General features: G+C 40.5%; 1 protein-coding gene across 3 annotated transcripts in view; it reads right to left on the bottom strand.

The window, feature by feature from the left end:
- TOX (thymocyte selection associated high mobility group box) overlaps positions 1–20395 on the bottom strand; it is a 342737-nt gene that overhangs the window by 29544 nt on the left and 292798 nt on the right. For all 3 annotated transcript variants that reach the window (XM_073583952.1, XM_073583953.1, XM_073583955.1), the window contains one exon: positions 19222–19452. In XM_073583952.1, coding sequence (XP_073440053.1) covers positions 19222–19452 — 231 coding nt within the window. The remainder of the gene's footprint in view (positions 1–19221; positions 19453–20395) is intronic.

Below are 20395 nucleotides of genomic sequence, written 5' to 3'. Positions count from 1 at the left end.
AAACGGTGTTGATAGGCTATAAGGGTTGTCTCAGCATGGCTCTTTATAGATTATTACTAATCCAGGAAACCCCTAAACTGTTATCCCCAGAGGAAGCTGCAGCTGGCTATACAATTCACCTGTGGTACTGCAATTCAGTCAGATGAATGGTTCTCCCTTTAGTGGATTCAGGGACCCACCTTTGTTATGTCTATGATGGCGCTATGAGGATCCAATAGAGCATAGAAATATGGGTTATTCTGAGAAGAAATCAACTTTATCACACATTCATTGTTTTAGTACAAGTTACAGTGTTAGGCTTAAGGTTGATATTCTTCATCATGTCTTGACCAGTAAGCACTGGTAAATTTTTACACTGAACGACAATAATTACTGATATTTTTACAATTACAAAAAACTAACCAAATGAAATACTGAATAATAAATCTGCGTGTGACTGAAAATTACAATGCAAAGTTGACTGGAAGAAAAAAGTGTGGTAGAAAAAGGTGCACAAGCAACCAGGATAACGGCAGCCTTGAAAGAATTGTTAAGAAAAGGTAATTCAAAAATTTGGGGGAGATTCACAAGGAGGGGATTGCTGCTGGAGTCATTGCTTTAAGAGCCACCACACACAGACGTATCCAGGACATGGGCTACAAGTGTCACATTCCTTGTGTCAAACCACTCATCATGACCAATAGACAATGCCGGAAGTGTCTTACCTGGACCAAGGAGAACAAGAACTGGACTGTTGCTCAGTGGTCCAAGGTGTTGTTTTCAGATGAAAGTAAATTTTGCATTTCATTTGGAGGTCAAGGTCCCAGAGTCTGGAGGGAGAGTGGATAGGGACACTATCCAAGCTGCTTGAGGTCTAGTGTGAAGTTTCCACAATCAGTGATGGTTTGGGGAGCCATGTCATCTGCTGGTGTAGGTCCACTCTGTTTTATCAAGAACAAAGTCAGCGCAGTCGTCTACCAGGAAATTTTAGAGCACTTTCATGCTTCCCTCTGCTGACAAGCTTTCTGGAGATGGAAATTTGGCACCTGTCCACACTGCCAAAAGTACCAATACCTGGTTTAAAGACAACAGTATCACTGTGTTTGATTGGCCAGGAAACTCGCCTGACCTTAACCCTATAGTGAATCTATGGGGCATGAGAGACACCAGACCCAACAATGCAGACAAGCTGAAGACTGCTATCAAAGCAACCTGAGCTTCCATAACACCTCAGCAGTGCCACAGACTGATCGTCTCCATGCCATGCTGCATTGTTGCAATAATTGATGCAAAAGGAGCCCTGACCAAGTATTGAGTGCATTTACTGAACATACCTTTCAGTGGGCCAACATTTCGGATTTTAAAATCATTTTTCAAGCTGGTGTTATAAAGTATTGTAATTTACTGAGATTATGACCTTTGGGTTTTTATTGGCTGTAAGCCATAATCGTTAACGTTAATAGAAATAAACAGTTGAAATAGATCACTCTGTTTGTAATGACTCTATGTAATATATGAGTTTCACTTTTTGTATTGAAGAACTGAAATAAATTAGCTTTTTGATTATATTCTAATTTTGTGAGAAACACCTGTATGTATTTCATCTGCCCTAAAGGAGAAAAGAAGTCTAATTGACAATTCAGTTTTTCTAGATACCAAGAGTATAATTGTTGGAGGAACTGTGTTTTTCTTATTTTTTGTTGGATCAGCATTAAACAATATAGATAATTTACCATTAGTTTTAATGATTACTTTTGCTTGTGATAGTATTGAATTCTGTCGATAGTCTTCTGACTGGTTACTACTACTGTACTGCGTAACTACTAATTCCATAAGCTCAGAGTGTCCCAATCATTTGAAGATAGTAAATTGTTCTCATTTAATCTTTCTAAAAAATTGTTCCATACATGTCAGTCCAACAGTAACTTCACTGGGGGTTAGGAGGACATGAGTCGGCATCCACCATGACCAGGAGAAATATTGAAGTGATTACCACAGAGGGGTCAAATACTGTAGATATATCATCCTGATGAATTGTTCTTTCTGACAGAAAAATCAAGAGTCGTGAAAGATGGCTACACAAAACACCCAAACCATAAATCATACTAGACAAAAGAGTTAAGTGAATGTTGAAGAATATTTAAAACAGAATTACTGAAATTAAGCATATCTTTAATAGAATGGCAAAAAAGTAAAGTTGGCCTTTAGGCTGGGGTAAATCAAAGCGTCTCAAGATATTAAGGATTTTTTAAAGAATAAGTATTATTAGTGAGCTAAAAAGAGATTTCAATTGCCCTTGAGATATTAAAGGTTAGAATATTTAATCCTACAACTGGTGCCATCACCAACAATACCAATGTATTCCATATGCAATTATTTTCTTCACTTATGACCCTAAAAAAACTATATATTTACCATATGGAAGATACAAATTGGGATGCAACAGCAGTAGAACCTTGTAGGTGTCGTATTATCAAATTCTGTGGCAATCTATGACTTTCTCAAGTGTTCAGGAAAACATATATATCAAAATTTAAATTTTTGGGGGAGATGCAGTTAATTAATTTGTATTATTTTACTGACAAAACAAAAAACAAGTTACTTTGATGTTGGTCACAACAGACCTTCTCTAAATTATGGGTATTTCCAATATATATATATATATACACATATATATATATATATATATATATCTTCTGAACCATGGTGTCAGTCTGTGATAGGTCCATGCCAACTTCACTCCATATATGGTGTCTTGGTGTATTCACTTCACATTCCAAAGATTCCTTCCAGGGCATTGTTCAGGATATAGACGCCATGTTGCCATACTACATCTGAACTTGCTTATATAAGGTTAATAATTGATTTCATTAGCCATTATCTCCTTCACAATTATATGGTTCTCCATTAAGGCTCATAGGACAATCCCTGTCCAAATACCCTATCAATTTTCTTGTCCACCCAAAGGAAATGAAAAATAAAATAAACAAAATGAAGTAAAAATCATAAAAAAACATACAAATGGATTTTAAAAGTTCTTGATTGAATTAGACGATGATGACATATCTTAAATATGTTTTTCATGTATAAAATTAATATAGATTGCTAGAAAAAAGCAATCCCCCAGAGATCCCCCCAGAACATTTATATCGATGTCAACTTTTACTATCTTAAAACTGTATAGATATATTCAGCCAGTGGATTATTATAGAATGGGCATGTGGTTTTTGGGAGAAAAATTCAGAAATATTGGATTACGTTCATTGTAGTGTTTGATATTGTATGGTTTTAGAATATTATGTAATCCATTTGAAGTAGGTCATTGAGATATTCTCTTTAATCCTTCAAGACATCCTATTTTCTGAAACCTATGTTAGCTGATACCATACAGTAATCTGATCCGAAGAATATTTGTTCAAAGTCTCTAATAATTTTGCTCAATGAATCTAATTTTGAAAATAAGGGACAGTGGATTTTATATTGCTTAAAGATGTCTTTCAAATGCACATAGTAAGTAATGTACCTAATTTGGTTAAGTGTTTAAGTGCCAGTGACCTTGTACCGAGTCTCGTGAGGAAGTGCTTTATTTCCATTCATACCAAGTAGCCATCAGAACTTTATATGGAAAACAGTCATCCACTAGTTCTTCTCCTTATGATGGAATTTCTCATTTATGGAAAGCTTAAGGGTTTTAAACATGTAAATGTTTCTCCAATCCTATGATGTATTATATTAAGTCGAACTGACAAGTACTTTTAGTGAAAAGATTTTTTAAATTACATTGTCAGTAAGCATCAAATGTTGGAAGGTTGATATAAGTCTTATGCTGGCCATATACAGTGTATAATTTTTTTTTATGAAAGACAATCTTGGTATTCCCTTTCCTAAAGTACTTGTGGTAAACTCAGGTCTGAGACATTTCTATATATTATTTATAACTTAATTAAAAGTCTTATTTAAAGAACACATATATAGTAAATTACCCCAAAATATCACTCAATGTCATGTATTAAAATGAATTTATAGACAGCTAACACACAGCATTGTCAACATTTGCCTAATATATCAGGTATCTTACATCAGCCTTAATATCAGCTAAAACAACAAATATGACTACAGATATAACATTATAGTATTCAAGGTAGAATTCATCAAAAGCCTAAAATATATTAGGTCTAAATTCCATACAGCCATACATCAAGATCTGCTGCTGATAACCACCAACATTCCCCTGGCCCCACAGGTCCCTTGATGAACCCCTTGTAGAAATAAAGAAGGAGTGAACCTCTTGGGCATTTAAGTACATAATCGACTCATTGCACTTATATATGAACTAGTTAAAGTGAATCTGATTGACAGATCTCTTTCTTTGTACACGCGTGGCAGAGATTTGTCAATCACCTGCAGCGACGATGGGAAGAGTGGGCCGGGGTGGCTATGGACGGATCTCATTTCTGGCTAAGATCAACGCCAAGATCTTCAAAGTAAATTTTCTCTGAAACACTAGAGCGTTTCAGAGAATAGTATACCTGGCTACAATCATGCTGCCAGACTGTTATTTGGGCAGTATGAATCGCATGACAGGCCCCCTTTAAAATTACTTATGCACTTTGATCATACGGTATATCTATCTTATTCTATCTTTATGTGTATTATTTGTTTAGCTCTGTCATATAATATATATTTTGACTGACACAACAGATACAGGACATTATGACTTATATTTGAGTATGGTTAGCATACTGACCAAAGGATATTTATAATGTGGAGTGAAGGCACCAACACCATTTTCTTATTAGGGTGCTAATCTCCACTTTAGTAATTTTTGAATTGCATAGAATTCAGACCTAATATAGTTTAGGTTGCTGACAGCTCCTACCTTGAATATCATAATATAATAATCTGTTGTTGTACCTGGTAGTATGGCTAATGCATGATTCAGGGTTTGTTGGGCATATTTTGACAAAACTGTGTGCTACCTGTCAATCATTTCACTATCATACACGATACTGAGTGATACTTTAGTATTCCTCATCATCTGAAGCATCATGGGTAATTTACTCTATTAGTTATTTCTTTAATAAGGTTTTTGATACGTTTTACATAAAGTAGTTTTTTTAAATAAAGGGTTGGTCAATATTATATGACACTTTACAAACATTTACAATTAACTTAGATATAATAATTTATGTTGGTTATGTAAGACTTCGCCCATGCAATTACTTTTTTTTTCACCAAAGATAAGTGGCATCAAAGATCTCTGACCATCAGGCGATCATTTCTACTATTATTTTATTAATGTCACAATTCTCAGCACATCACAAAGTTTTAAAGGACATTAACCTTTTCACTAATGTGTGGTAGCCACGTTGAAAATAATAAAATCGCATGTTACTCACTGTTCCCGAGTCTAGCACTGCGCTTCTACCTATGCTCCGGTGATTCGGTATAGGTTACAGAAGTGATGTCACATCAACAGTGCCGCAGCCTAGTGATTGGCAGCAGTGCTGTTAAAGTGACGTCACCATATAGTCCATACACAATCAATGGAACAGCAGCTCAGACACATTGTTGGACCTGGAGAGGGTAGTTAACAGATGAATATATTATTTTAGCACAACCACCATGAATTACGGTAGTAAAGTTTCAAACTTATAGCTGTGATGGGAACTATGGCTGTAAAAATAGGCGCACATATTTTGAATGTCTGTGAGAAAAACGTTACGATGGAGCTACTGATGTTTACTCAACTTTTACATGTTTTTTCCTAAAAGACGTGTACATATTTGTAAAGTTTATTTTCACTTGTAACATATTTCAATTACTTTTGCTAATGATTCACTGTATTATTTTAATACCTGGACATCAGTATCAGTAAAACATCACAGAAAACTAAAATTGTACTTGAAAAAGTCAAAAAACAGTTAGATCGATAGAATAATACAATTTTCTTGCAGAACAAGATGATAGTTGCTTCATCACTGTAATGGGATTCTATCATACGTATAGTAACAATCATTTTCCAAAAAGCATTTCATTGATCCGACTATTCTTCTCTGAAGAAATTACAACATTATATTACTCTGTAAAAAAACCACTATCAATCCTAACTAAGCCAAAAAAAAAATCATCTCTTGCAAACTGATACATGTGTCCTGAGGTGCAGAGAACTGTAGTGAAATACAATGAAAAATAGACACATAAGAGGTCATAAAGCTGTTAATATTCTTTGTTCTCAAGAATTGACTAAAGATTTTGTCTTCACCTCTTTTTGCAAAAATACACAAATAATCAAACTACATTTCACATAGTATTCTATGAACTTGCCAATAAGCAAGTCGTTCACTGCCAACCAAAATGTATATAGTTCAACATTTGACATCATCATCTTAAAGTGGTTTCCAACAAAGTATATTTTAATAATAAACCTTGAAATAATAATAAATTTCACATGTGTTCCAAAATGTTCCTGTGCTGAGATAATCTTATAAATGTGCCCCTGCTTTGTATTGTGTTATTTGCTGTGTCCAACAATGCAGAGCTGGTCCAGTTAATAGTCGGTGCATATCAAAGATCTGGGCCAGTATACAGAAGTTATAGCAGGGGCTTACAGCTGCCTCTTTTTGTGAATTAACACATTTCCCTGCCTGTTTTATCATAGGAGCCATTGTTTCTTCCACAACCCCAGCCTTTTGAATTCATCATAAATCAAGTCAGTGACTGAGAATCTACAATGCCAGCTGAACTAATATATGTCACTGACTTGATTTTTGATGGCCCCACAGGACTGATGACATGGCAGAAACATGTGCTCCTGTGATAAAACAGGCAGGGAAATGTGTTACATCACAGAAAGAAGCAACAGTGAGCCCCTGCTGTGTATCTATATATTCTCTTATGCTTCCTTCCCTGGCCAGGAGCTTTGGCATGCACTGACCATGAACTGGAGCAGCTCTATACGAAAATAAGACTACATATAGCAGAGGAACATTTTTTCAACACATCCAATTGTGGAACCCAACAATATCATAACCAACGTATGGGAAGAGGGGAGAGGGAGAGTCAGCTCACCAAAACTGTAGTGGTATTCACAATGTATATATATCACCGAGCCACCCATGTCCAGGCATAGCAATCAGCAGTGAAAGAAAGGAAATTCTCCAGCGATGATACAAATTATGGATTTAAAACTTTACAGGAAAATGAGGAGGCCCTAATGTACATTAGATGGTTGGCTTGTCCCAGGAAATGGACGCGTTAGCCAAATTTAATCTAATGTATATTGAAGCCTTTGCTTGACTTTGCATAGTATATATAAATCTTACCACATCAGTTGACTGGACAATGCCTCCTGCAAGTACTAGATGGTTGGCTAGTCCAGGCAAATGGGCACGAGTGTCCAAATCCTAGACAAACTAGTGTTCAAATGCGAACAATATTACAAACCTTTAGAATATTCTGCAAATGATTTAATTAACAGCATGTGTTTTATTGTGTGCACTGTTATAAAGCAATATTTGGTCTGTGGATGGCACAAGTGGGGTATCATTTAATTTATTGGCTCCTGCAATGGAACAGTTTGGCCCATGAACTGCACAAAGTCAATGAACTGATAAGTAAGAGAGTGTTAGTTAGGAGAACTATCAAGCTAAATGCCTTTCATTAAATTAGTTCAAGAGTTCAACTGGATCAATCCTAGCTAGCAATAATGCGGCTTACACATGGCAATCACTAGTTAACTCTTTAGCAGCTCCATCAGCTTCAGAGAACACATCTAATCCTAGATCGTTGAGTACATATCATCTATGCTATTTTCAGATGTCTTTCTCAGTGTAACAGCAGAAACAAATTTACAGTAGAGGTAAATCAGGGTACACACAACCCTAAAAAATTAGATGTGTGTTTCGTAAATAATATTTGAAAGCAAATGGTGCTCTCTCACAATGGAAGACAGGCAGAGGGTCGGGGCAGGCAGAAGACAGGTAAACGAGGTCAGGATATCAGGTCTGTGACACAATAGATAAACCAAAAGTACACCCTTAGCTCAAACAAAACCCAAAAGGTTTTGTAAGTATAGGGCAATAGATCACTTGCTAAGATGGGAGAGAAGAGATTCCAGCCAAGAGGCAAAAACAGCAAACAGGACACTATGCAGGAAAGCTGGGTAAGATATAGACACAAAAAGGAGGAGCTGACAATGACCTTAAGGAAACCTTAGGAGGTGTTAAGGAATCTCTGCTGCAATTTCAGTAGATATGAGAAACCTTACATCCCACCAAAAGTACTGATAATAAAGTATAGGTAGAAAAACTGTAGGGAAACAAAGAGCACTAAGCGATCGAGTGATACTCTTTTGGGTCCAAAGGAAAGTAAAATGAAGTAGCCCACCTGAGAGGTTGTGTGCAGGCACAACTTCTATGAACACCTGAAAATACAGTGGGGAAGTATTTAGTCAGCCACCAATTGTGCAAGTTCTTCCACTTAAAAAGATGAGGGAGGCCTGTAATTGACATCATAGGTAGACCACAACTATGAGAGTCAAAATGAGAAAACAAATCCAGAAAATCACCTTGTCTGATTTGGCAAGATTTATTTTGCAAATCATGGTGGAAAATAAGTATTTGGTCATTAATAAAAGATCATCTCAATATTTTGTTATATATCCTTTGTTGACAACGTTTTCTGTAAGTCTTCACAAGGTTGGCACACACTGTTGATGGTATGTTGGCCCATTCCTCTATGCAGATCTTCTCTACAGCAGTGATGTTTTGGGCCTATCGCTGGGCAACACGGACTTTCTAATTCTGCCAAAGGTTTTCTATGGGGTTGAGATCTGGAGACTAGCTAGGCCACTCCAGGACCTTCATATGCTTCTTCCAAAGCCACTCCTTCATTGCCCTGGTGGTTAGCTTGGGATCATTATCATGCTGAAAGACCCATCCACATTTCATCTTCAATGCACTTGCTCATGGAAGGAGGTTTGCCCTAAAAATCTCATGACACATGGCCCCATTCATTCTTTCATGTACACAGATCAGTCGTCCTGGTCCCTTTGCAGTAAAACATCCCCAAAGCATGATGTTGCCACCCCCATGCTTCACAGTAGGTATAGTGTTCTTTGGATGCAACTCAGCATTTTATCTCCTCCAAACACGACGAGTTTTGTTTCTACCAAACAGTTCTACTTTGGTTTCCTCAGACCATAGGACATTTTCCCAATAATCTTCTGGATAATCCAAATGCTCTCTAGCAAACTTCAGACGGGCCCAGACATGTACTGGCTTAAGCAGGGGGACACATCTGACACTGAAGGATCTGAGTCCCTGGTGGTGTAGTGTGTTACTGATGGTAGCCTTTGTTACTGTGGTCCCAGCTCTATGCAGATCATTCACTAGGTCCCCCCATGTGGTTCAGGGATTTTTGCTCACCGTTCTTGTGATCATTTTGAACCTACGGGGTGAGATCTTGCATGGAGCCCCAGATCGAGTGAGATTATCAGTGTAAATAAAGAAGGGGAGATGGCACACTACCATATGCAGTAGAAAAAGATGCAAATGTAATAATGGGGTGCAACATTGGTTTTAATGTTTGCTGTGTCTCAGGTGTCTAAATAAAGATTTCTATTTTTAGTCATTATATGTATGTGCACACCATTTTTTTGGTTGGTTTTCTCCTCTCCAGTTCAGGGAGATTATCAGTGGTCTTGTATGATCTCTATTTTCTTATTATTGCTCCCACACTTGATTTCATCACACCAAGCTGCTTGCCTATTGCATATTCAGTGTTCCCAGCCTGGCGCAGGGCTACAATTTTGTTTCTTGTAGTCCTTCAACAGCTCTTTGGTCTTCACCATAGTGGACTTTGGAGTGTGACTGTTTGACGTTGTGAGCAGGTGTCTTTTATACTGATAACATGTTAAAACAGGTGCCATCACTACAGGTAATGAGTGGAGGACAGAGGAGCCTCTTAAAGAAGAAGTTATAGTTCTGCGAGAGCCAGAAATCTTGCAGGTTTTTAGGTGGCTAAATACTTATTTTGATCCATAATTTGCAAAATAAATCTTGCCAAATCAGACAAGGTGATTTTCTGGATTTGTTTTCTCAGTTTGATTCTCATAGTTGTGGTCTACCTATGATATCAATTACAGGTCTCTCTCATCTTTTTAAGTGGGAGAACTTGCACAATATAAGTTGTCACTTCACTGCTAAAATCCTTTAAATTATAGAATGGATTTTACACTACACTGAAATTGATGACTTGTCCTTAGGAAAGGTCATCAATATTTGATCATAGATCGGTTGGGGGTCTAGTAACCGGTACCCCTTCCAATCAGCAGCTAGCTCTGGGTACTGCCGATCAGCTTCTATTCATCTGAATGTGGCTCATCTGAGGTATCCATAATTGTCTACTAAATATTGTTCTGGAACTGTGGTGCCCTGTCCTTCTCTGGAAACTGTTCATATCTGGCTGCTGCTAGCAATTGATTGGTTGGGGTGGCACATGTTGGACTTACACCAATCTGATGTTAATGATCAAAGTGGCCATCTGTCCTGAAGGAGATCATTAGTAGATAGAATCCTATCAGCACAGTGGCTCAGTGGTTAGCACTGCTGCTTTATAGGTGTCAAATCCCACCAAATATTTTGTATGTTCTCCCTTGTTTACATTGGGTTCCTATGGGTACTACTGTTTCCTTCCACACTCCAAGGACATACTGTTTGGAAATTTAGATTGTGAGCCCCAATAGGGACAGTGATGATAATGTCTGCAACGCGCTGTGGAATTAATGGCGCTATATAAGCAAAACATAATTAAGAAATAGTCTCCATATACAGGAGAGGTAAATACCAGTCAACTCTCAGAATAAGTAGTCCAGACCACCAACGATCACTGATTTATGTGCTAATGACAAGCTATAATGGGTGACACTTCATTAAAGCTCAAAGGCTAAGATGTCATATAAGTAACTGCAATGAAATATATTTTTCATTGATATTTTTCTGAAATCTGCCGTCCAATTTTCCATCTGGTGTGAACCACGTCTTATACAATATAAGTGGAGCTGTTTAAACATAGCGCTAAGATTGTGGAAAAATATAATAAATGACTGTTTTACACAGGATGCATTTAATTACTTTACTTTTAGCTGTCAACTAACTGGCTTGATGTAATATTTCATTTCTCCCTTCGCTTTGGCACTTCTTGTCATAATATTTGAGTCTGCCTCGAATAACATTCTCTCTGTGTTACCTCCACTCTCACTGAGTTAATCACAGCTTGCCTGCTGTAAATTACATGCCATCGCTTTAGGTTATGCCCTTTCCATGTTAATTACACTCTCTTTAGCCCTTAATCAATATGCTGTGAGAACATATTTACTGTGCACGGGGTGATGTTACATCACAAGTCACTTTTTTTCTTTTTCCTTTATTTTTTTTGTAAGTTTATGGCTCTTTCTAGCTGGTGGAAGGGGAATTTGTGTTTCTTGCTCAGTTTTCTGTAAAACCTGTATCCTAAAGCATTTAAAGCCACTGAGCGTAACTTTATTGTAAACCTGTCAGAATGTTCCTTGCTGCCTTTTTATTTGTGAGTGCCTTGTGCACCATGCAAGAAGCAAGAAATGGTCTTCCTCCACGACCCTCATTCACATGGGAGACGGAATTCATTTAATAGAGCGTGCTCGGTATAGAGAGAGCTGGTCTAGGAGAGGGCACGACGCGCGCTGACAGCCGGACTCAGCTTCTGAATCCGGCTATAAACTGTTGAGCTATATTATATGTGCTCCCTCTATTCAGCGCTGACCTCTCCTGCTACAAGCTTTGTACCTGAGCTGTGTCCTGCCTGTAAACTACTATACTTACAAGCTGTGACACAATTCCCACATGTCAGCTCAACCGCGCTCTTCTGCAATGTATAATTGATTGCAAAAAGTTGTCATATTATAATGGAAAATTATACAGTTTAGCCTGAAGCATAAAGGGTAGGATCAATTTAAAAAAAAAGTAATATAACATAAATCTGTATCATACGCTGGCACCATTGATACACCCAAATCTCCCCTTAGAGCTATAGGATCTTATGGCCATGTTGCCAAATCTCAGTAGCAATAAAAAGCCTGAAAATACATAAATCTGTATTCCACACTGAAAAATGTCATGTGTGCTGGCAAATATGATATCCGTATCATGCCATACATTGTTTGTGGCTTTTTTTTATCCCTGTCAGAAGATTTCCTATTCTACATTTCCCTGTGTAGGCAATAGATTTGACATAAAATAGGTTGTCAAGTTTAGAAAACCTCAATTCCAATACGGTTAGAACATTTTGAGTTTAGGGGCATGTGCATTATTTGGACAACTGCTTCACAATATGTATGTTTCTCCCAGTAAAATATAAACAATTATACTCACCTCTGTTGTCGGTGCTGTTCCAGCGGTGTTGACAATGCCTCTCCCAGGGCTCACGTGACATTGTTATGTCATGCGATCCCTGAGGCCAATCAGCATTGGCCTCACTCTTCCCTCCTACAGATAAATCAGACATCTGTTGGAAGTGAGAGCTGTGGCTGCTTTCTCATTTCCTCTGGATGTCAATTACACCTGTAAGAGAGGAGAGTGAAGTCAGCGCTGATTGGCTGCAGGGGTCAAGTGACATAACAATGTCAAGTGAGCCCTGGGAGAGGCAGTGTCGACACAGCTGGAACAGCATCGACAAAGGAGGTGAATATAAGTTTTAATATTTTACTTGGTGGAAATATAGGGATTGAGAAGGGGTTGTCTGAGGAGTGGTCAAACCCTTTGAAGTATGCTGGAAAAAGAAAATAGACAGCACCTCCAAAAAATAATACATTAATCTAATGCCACAAGGCAAAAATATATATAACTGAACATGAGGTTCTTAGTTTAACATTCTGATCAGACTGTATGAAGCCCGCAGCCATGTCATGGCAAAGTCTTCAGATTTTATTTGGGGGAAGCATAGGGATTGAGAAGGGGTTGTCTGAGTAGTAGTCGAACCCTTTGAAGAAATTGACTTAACAAAAAACAACCTCATTATACCACACATGCTTGCTCTCAAGTGGTTCCCTGCTTTAATTTACTGAAGACCCTCTTCCATAATGTCCATATAACCTTAGAGGGGCGGACATACCATTCATGAAAAAAAAGAAAAAAGCAGCATGCCCAAAGGAATTCAGAACACCCAAGTGATTCAATAAAATATATCAATGCTTTATTAGTCAAACACTCACATGTGAAAAGAAAAAACACAGCACAAGCAGAATAAAAACATTTAAAAACAAACAATGGAAAATGTTCCAGTCATACCCATGGTTTGGCAATGGCTGACCCACACTGGATCCCACATAGCAAAGAATATTTTGATATTAGGCTCTAGACAAAAGTGAAAAAATCAATGTTGTACAATACAAAGCCAAGAAAATGCTGTGCTTGAACAGATCAATGACTAATATGAAAAAGATAGTACATATACCTAATCACAGCATCATGTTTATAACCAGCGTAATATCAAAATATTCTTTGCTATGTGGGATCCAGTGTGGGTCAGCCATTGCCAAACCATGGGCGTGAATGGAACAATTCCCATTGTTTGTTTTTAAATGTTTTTATTCTGCTTGTGCTGTGTTTTTTTCTTTTCACCTGTGAGTGCGTGACTAATAAAGCATTGATATCTTTTAGGCTAGGTTCACATTGCGTTAATGCAGTCCGCTCAACACATAGCGTTGGTGGACTCAGGGGCGTAACTAGAACTGATTGGGCCCCATAGCAAACTTTTAAACGGGGCCCCCTCAAAGACACACACCCTCAAAGACACACCCCCTTCAAGACGCACCCCCTTCAAGACGCACCCTCTTACCGATAATGCATACTAGAGTCACATTAAGTAACAGAATTAGAAAGAGCAGGTAGACGGGGCAGCAGGTAGCTGTGGGCAGCAGGTAGCTGTGGAGAGCAGGTAGCTGTGGGCAGCAGATAGCTGTGGGGAGCAGGTAGCTGTGGGGAGCAGGTAGACGGGGCAGCAGGTAGCTGTGGGGAGCAGTCGCCCTGCTCTCTCTGCTGCTGGCAGATTGATGGGTTGTGTCAGTGCCGGGCTGCGATCGGTGACAGGGTGAGGGGCGGGCTGTGAGGAGCGCTGTAGCTCTGCCTCTCTGCACATGCTGCTCTCTGTATAAGGCGGCAGAGGAGCTGGAGGGAGCAGACTCCAGGAGCCTGGCTCTGAGCGCACACTCCGCACCATCCTCATAGGCAGCAGTGCAAGTGCTCACCACAGACAGCCAGGGACTGCACAGGCCACACTAGCCCGGGAGCCACCGTCACTGGACACTAGTTCCATCCCCTGCGTCTGGGGCAGGAAACTCCTCTGAATCCCTGGTGAGTGCAGATATTACACCCATACACGGAATATCACGACATCACCCAGGACCTTACTGGCATTGTGCACATGCTGAAGCCCAGCATTGCCCCATCTCCATGACTCAGTGGCAGTGAAGACAGACATGTGTGCCCTCACCATGGAGCTGCTGGCGCTGCTGGTTGGAGTTATTGCTCTGCCCTTTTCAGGATGCTCAGTGTCAGGACAAGAAGGTAAGAGCCCAGCGGCTCGTATACAGAGCCATCCCCAGTGCGGGCTGCTCTCCCTGCCTCTAGACTCTGCTGGATCTTGTCACATCTGGACTAAATCAAAGGTTTACAATCCTCCAGCACCTTGTGCGCGGCGCTCCGTGTTGTGGAGCAGAGGATATCTCCCCCGAGTGTTACCCAGTGTCCCACCAGAGTCCCAGGGACCCTTAATAGCAGCATTGCAGGGCAAGCAGAGTGAGGGTGGCATGTGTGGGGCATGGGGCTGGCAGCAGTGCCCGGTGCCTGCGATCCTGGCGATCAAAGTCGCAGAGAGGTGGCTGCTCTCCCTGCCTCTAGACTCTGCTGGATCTTGTCACATCTGGACTAAATCAAAGGCTTACAATCCTCCAGCAACTTGTGCGGGGCGCTCCGTGGTGTGGAGCAGAGGATGTCTCCCCCGAGTGTTACCCAGTGTCCCACCAGAGTCCCAGGGACCCTTAATAGCAGCATTGCAGGGCAAGCAGAGTGAGGGTGGCATGTGTGGGGCATGGGGCTGGGAGCAGTGCCCGGTGCCTGCGATCCTGGCGATCAAAGTCGCAGAGAGGTGGCTGCCACTCTCCATGTGCTGGCAGTCTGCTGGGGAGAGAGAGGGGAAGTGACAGCTCAGAGACCTCCATCTGCACCAGGAGAGACATACTAGAATGCCTGTTTGCGCCTGACATCTCCAAAAGTGGAGTTCTAAGCCCGATGTGAGTGTAAAGTGGCCCTGGGTAGAAGAAGAAAGCTAGAGCTGACATTACCATTAGTAGCTCCATGTGAAGTGTTGTGATGCAGGCATAGGAGGACTGGATCAGCACCAGAGAGGAGATGTGTGCAGACATTACTGTCCAGGCTGGATAAAGATCAAGCCTCCGATCCCATGGCTGTGTCCCGCAGTGAAGTCCTGACCCCATTATGTGGGGCGTCCACAGCTCCATTCCGCTGCTAGCCACCCTGATCTCTGCCTTTCATTCAGTGGAACTTGTCAGTAAGATTACACCCCATTGTATGAGTGGTTGTGGGGTGAGGGTACAATGGAAGAATGCACACACAGCCTGCTATCTGCACTTCACACTGCACCCGCAGATAACATAAATCCCATGTACAGGTGTCATCAGAGCATGTGACGGACGCCTCCCTGCAGAGCAATGCACCGCCAGGATATAGCTCCGTGTTACAGGAGGGGGCACTACAAGTGTCAGCATGCCCTGCAGCCCCACTACAGGACATACACGGTACACAGTACACACAGTACAGTGATGTAACCGCCAGTGCTCACCGTCCACTCCCGTCCGTGTTTCCCGCCTTGAGATGCGACGCACGAGTCACAGGAGAGAAAAAAAATATATAAGGCATGTGTACTGCGCATGCGTCATCTCCTACACACTGCCCCTGAGCTTCACTGCAGCCGGAGATGGGAGGAGAGAGCTCCCCTGCTGGTGACTGGGTGTAATAGCATGGGCTAACTGCCGGCGTCTAGGAGGATTAGTGACTGAGGGGATTCACAGCAGCAGCTGAAGCCGAGGAGCAGCCCCGTAATAACGCGCAACATGGGGGAATGGCAGCACAGCACTATATGGGCCGGGCCCCAAAGCAACAGCTTCGGCTGCTACCCCGGTAGTTACGCCCCTGGGCGGACTGCAATAATGCTACTCCTGATCATGTGATATGACCCCGCTAGCGCAGATGCTTCATCTGCGCTAGCAGTGACTGACCCTCGGACGCTGCAGACCGCATCCGAGGGTCCATCACAGAATGATGGCACATCGCTAACGCATGCTGATCATGGCATGCATTAGCGATGCGCTCGTCTATAGAAGTCTATAGGTGCGTTATCGCATCCGTTACATAGCGTTAATGCTGCTATGTAACGGATGTGTTAAACGTGCACCCTTAGCGCAATCTGAACCCTTATTGAATCACTTGGGTGTTCCCAATTCCTTTGGGCATGCTGCTTTTTTCTTTTCTTTCATGCAAGTTTTCACTAGCATGCTCTTGGAGAACCCCTTTTTCATTATAATGTAGTGGTGCCCTCCATACTTCTCTTTGTCATTATTGGTACAACCTTTGACGCCAAACAGATACGCAAGGGATAAGGGGGCCACTTCTATCGCCAAAGCTGTAATCAGCATTTGTCAAAGGGATACATTTATGATGCACTATTAGACTGCAAAGGGCTACTGCCCTGTTCTTGCACCTCTTCTGTTTTGTATCTGCCCCGTCTTATAGTGGATATGTACAGAGTATGTTTCCAGAGACAATCCCTTTAATTAAGAAAGTTTCACTATTGGCAACAAAGAGCACCTCTCACTCTTGAGAACCCGGCATACTCATATAAGATGGACAGCTAATTGCTTTCAATAAAAATCATGCAATGCCTCATCTGTCCAGTGGAGGCACTGCAGGGAAATTTATCACTTGCTGCCAAGTTGATTTTCCCACAGATTACAGCTAATCACTAGAGGTTCCAGAAAGGAAATACCCTGTGAAAATTGGCTTGTAGAAAGTGAAAACCCATTTAAAGTGTTGCTCTGTAACAATTTTACCATTTTTACCATAAAATATAATATTATGACTGTTAAGTAGAGTAGACCAAAATGTGGAAATATCTATGGACTGCCACTCCTGATGCCCTCAGATGTTATTCTTTCAATTCATTGGCAATATATGTGTATACCCTTTTGATGGTGCGCTTCTTTAAAATAACCAGGTTATTAGTCATATAGGAAATTTATAAAAAAGAAATAATACTCAGAATAGGAGGAGTCATAACACTGGAATTTCGGGTCTGTGGAAAATATTAGTCTAATAAACAGTTACATTTACTTGACTTTTTTTTATGGAACAGGTATATTTTTTCTTGCTTAATATAAAAAAAGTGATTTTATTGCTCTAGTACATTCAAAACTCTTCCACAGCTACCTAAACCTGCAGACCATTGTGCAATAAAATAAGAATTAGATATTCAAGCAAAACAGGCGCTGACTGACAGAAAAGTCCTTTGTGCGCCGCCAATGAACAAAACAAAAGGAATACTCTATATAATAAACCTGCTTCCACGATTTCCTTCCCGCAGTATTGTGTTTTTTTCACAAAATATCTCACTGAGGATTCTGAAATAATTGTCTTTGTTGATGTTAAATACATATATTTCCTTTCAAGGTTACCGCAGCTCCATTATGAAGATGGGTTGATGTTATTTTGTGGCAAAAAAAAAAAATGGATGAAGGCGTTGCAGATCCAACCTCTGGGTGATTCGGATATTTTGGGTCTTGAGGACACTGTATTTTTATTTTTTTGCATCATTGTGTTTTGAGAGTTTTAACTTTTAATTGATCTCTCAATATAAGAATATGGGGGATTGTTTTTTTTTTCTTTTGCAAAACAAGCTGTGTATTTTAACGGGAATATGTCGTCAGTTATATAATAATAAACAGGGTAGTTTGTTAAATGAATGTTGAGATGATGATGCCCTTGTCTGAACATAGTGAAACAAATGTACTGTGCCAACTACTTTTCATATAGGTGGAGAGCACATTCCTCCATGAGGGCCCACCGGAGGATTCTCCTGTTCTCCTGTGGGCCAGTCCAAGCCTGACTGTACATTTCCTTTTATTGACTTTAGTCCATCTGCTCTTTCACCGTTGAGATAAATGAGAAAATTCAGTCTGCCTGTACCGCTATTACACAGACCTAGTGATTACGATCCTTTGTACAGCAGATCCAATTGAACTCTATAATAAATTAATCTTTAGTAAAGCTCCTCCTAGTGGCAGCTCCAGACTGTCAGAAATGTATTATTTAGCTATATGGCTATTATGTTATGACTTTATAGATGTGTTTGGCTGAAAGTTGAAAGTTTTTAAAAAATCTAATATGAGTGAAAATTGAGAGCTGAAAAATATGCCTTGCTACTTAATGTAGTTACTAGAATTTAGGCTCATAATAGCCTAAAAGGAAATGAGTCCTATCAGTATTTAAAAAGATGGAATGTTGGTTGCTTTGATGATCCACAGTGTAATATATTACATTTTAAATATCATTAGTTTATCGGTTACAGTAATTTCTTTGATTTGCCATAATGCAACAAAATGTGTTGAATACATGGATCCTTGCAATGATGACTCTGTAAGATGCAGTAACTGTACGAGTCTTTGAAAGTAATCTTAATAAAAGCCTTACACTGCCTATTGATGTACCTGTAATTCCTTATAACACAAAAGGCATTTCTTTTTTGAGCACAAAACGAATGTTGCACATGTGGCTGCAGGATAATTCAGAGGTTGTCTATGTGCCCATGCTCGGTGGGAATGCAGTCTCTTACACAGTTGGTGGACTCTTAGAAACAGAGTGCTGACGAGGATTAGGAGTAGCATATTTTTGGATGGTGAGAATTTCAATTCACGTTTATAATAGAAAAAAAACACGAGATGGCAATTGATGGCGCACTAAAGCTTTTCAAAGAACTGAAATTCTAGGAGGCTAAAAATACAATAGCTCTTATGCCTGCCATGGGATAAAACTCATTTTCGAAAAACTAAATATGAAAGTGACTATACATTTAAGTCTCTTTTCAGACATTAAAACGCCAATTTTTTTTTGCACAGTTTTACAAAACAGTTACCTGTTTTTGCTCCTCTCCTAGTCCGTCCCACATTGAGGCTACTATTTTGGATACTTCTCCAAAAGTAGCGTTGGGATTTTGGCCTTTGATGGCTGCTTGTGTGTCCCGGAAGAATAGTGCATAGGCAGACACTGGCTTCTGGGGCTCATTTGGGTCCTTCTTTTTCTTCTTTTTAGGAGTTTTTGGCTTCTTTCCCATGTCTGGGGCTGGCCGCTTCTCAGCACTACTGATCTGTAATAAAAAGAGAAATGTATTATTTATCTTTTACCGAAGAATAACTATCAATAGCAAAAAGAACGAAGAGACGATAGATCAATTGCATGTATCAGGGTGTAACAAGAATGCCGATGGCTCTAGAGCAAAGTCGAGGATGACCCTTTATCATGTTGTTGAGAGAAAACAAACTTTAGTAGTGTCACCAGAATTACAACTGCTTTTACATTAGTAGCAACTAAAAGATGGAAAGAAAAATCATACGGCAGATCATAAATAGATGGTAAAACCCATATAACAGTTCTAGATACCTACACTTTAAAATAGGAACTTATTTTGGGCTCAATAAGCATGCATAGGCGTACCCAAGATCAAAACTGGGGGGGGGGCAAGCCATGGTCGCTCAGATTGTAAAATTTTAGAATGAAAAAGGTGAATGAAACTGCTCCATAAGGTATAATGTGCCCCATACCTGTATATACATCATCACCAGCCCCAGCCCACTGAGCCCAGCACCTGTATATACATCATCACCAGCCACAGCCCACTAAGCCCAGCACCTGTATATACGTCATCCCCAGCCCACTGAGCCCAGCACCGCCTGCATATATCATCACCAGCCCCAGCCCACTGAGCCCAGCACCACCTGTATATATATCACCACCAGGTCCAGCCCTGCCCACTGAGCCCAGCATCATCTGTATATACATCAGCCCAGCCACAGCCAGCCTCCAGCCCCTGTATATACATCAGCCCAGCCACAACCAGCCCCTGTATATACATCAGCCCAGCCAGCCCTCAGCCCCTGTATATACATCAGCCCAGCCAGCCCCCAGCCCCTGTATATACATCAGCCACAGCCAGCACCCAGCTCCTGTATATACATCAGCCACAGCCAGCCCTCAGTCCCTGTATATACATCAGCCACAGCCAGCCCCCAGCCCTTGTATATACATCAGCC

Source organism: Dendrobates tinctorius, unplaced genomic scaffold (genome assembly GCF_039654945.1).
Source record: "Dendrobates tinctorius isolate UK_male_01 unplaced genomic scaffold, ASM3965494v1 ptg000082l, whole genome shotgun sequence".
Classification (NCBI taxonomy): Eukaryota; Metazoa; Chordata; class Amphibia; order Anura; family Dendrobatidae; genus Dendrobates; species Dendrobates tinctorius.
This window is presented reverse-complemented; position numbering and strand designations above follow the sequence as displayed.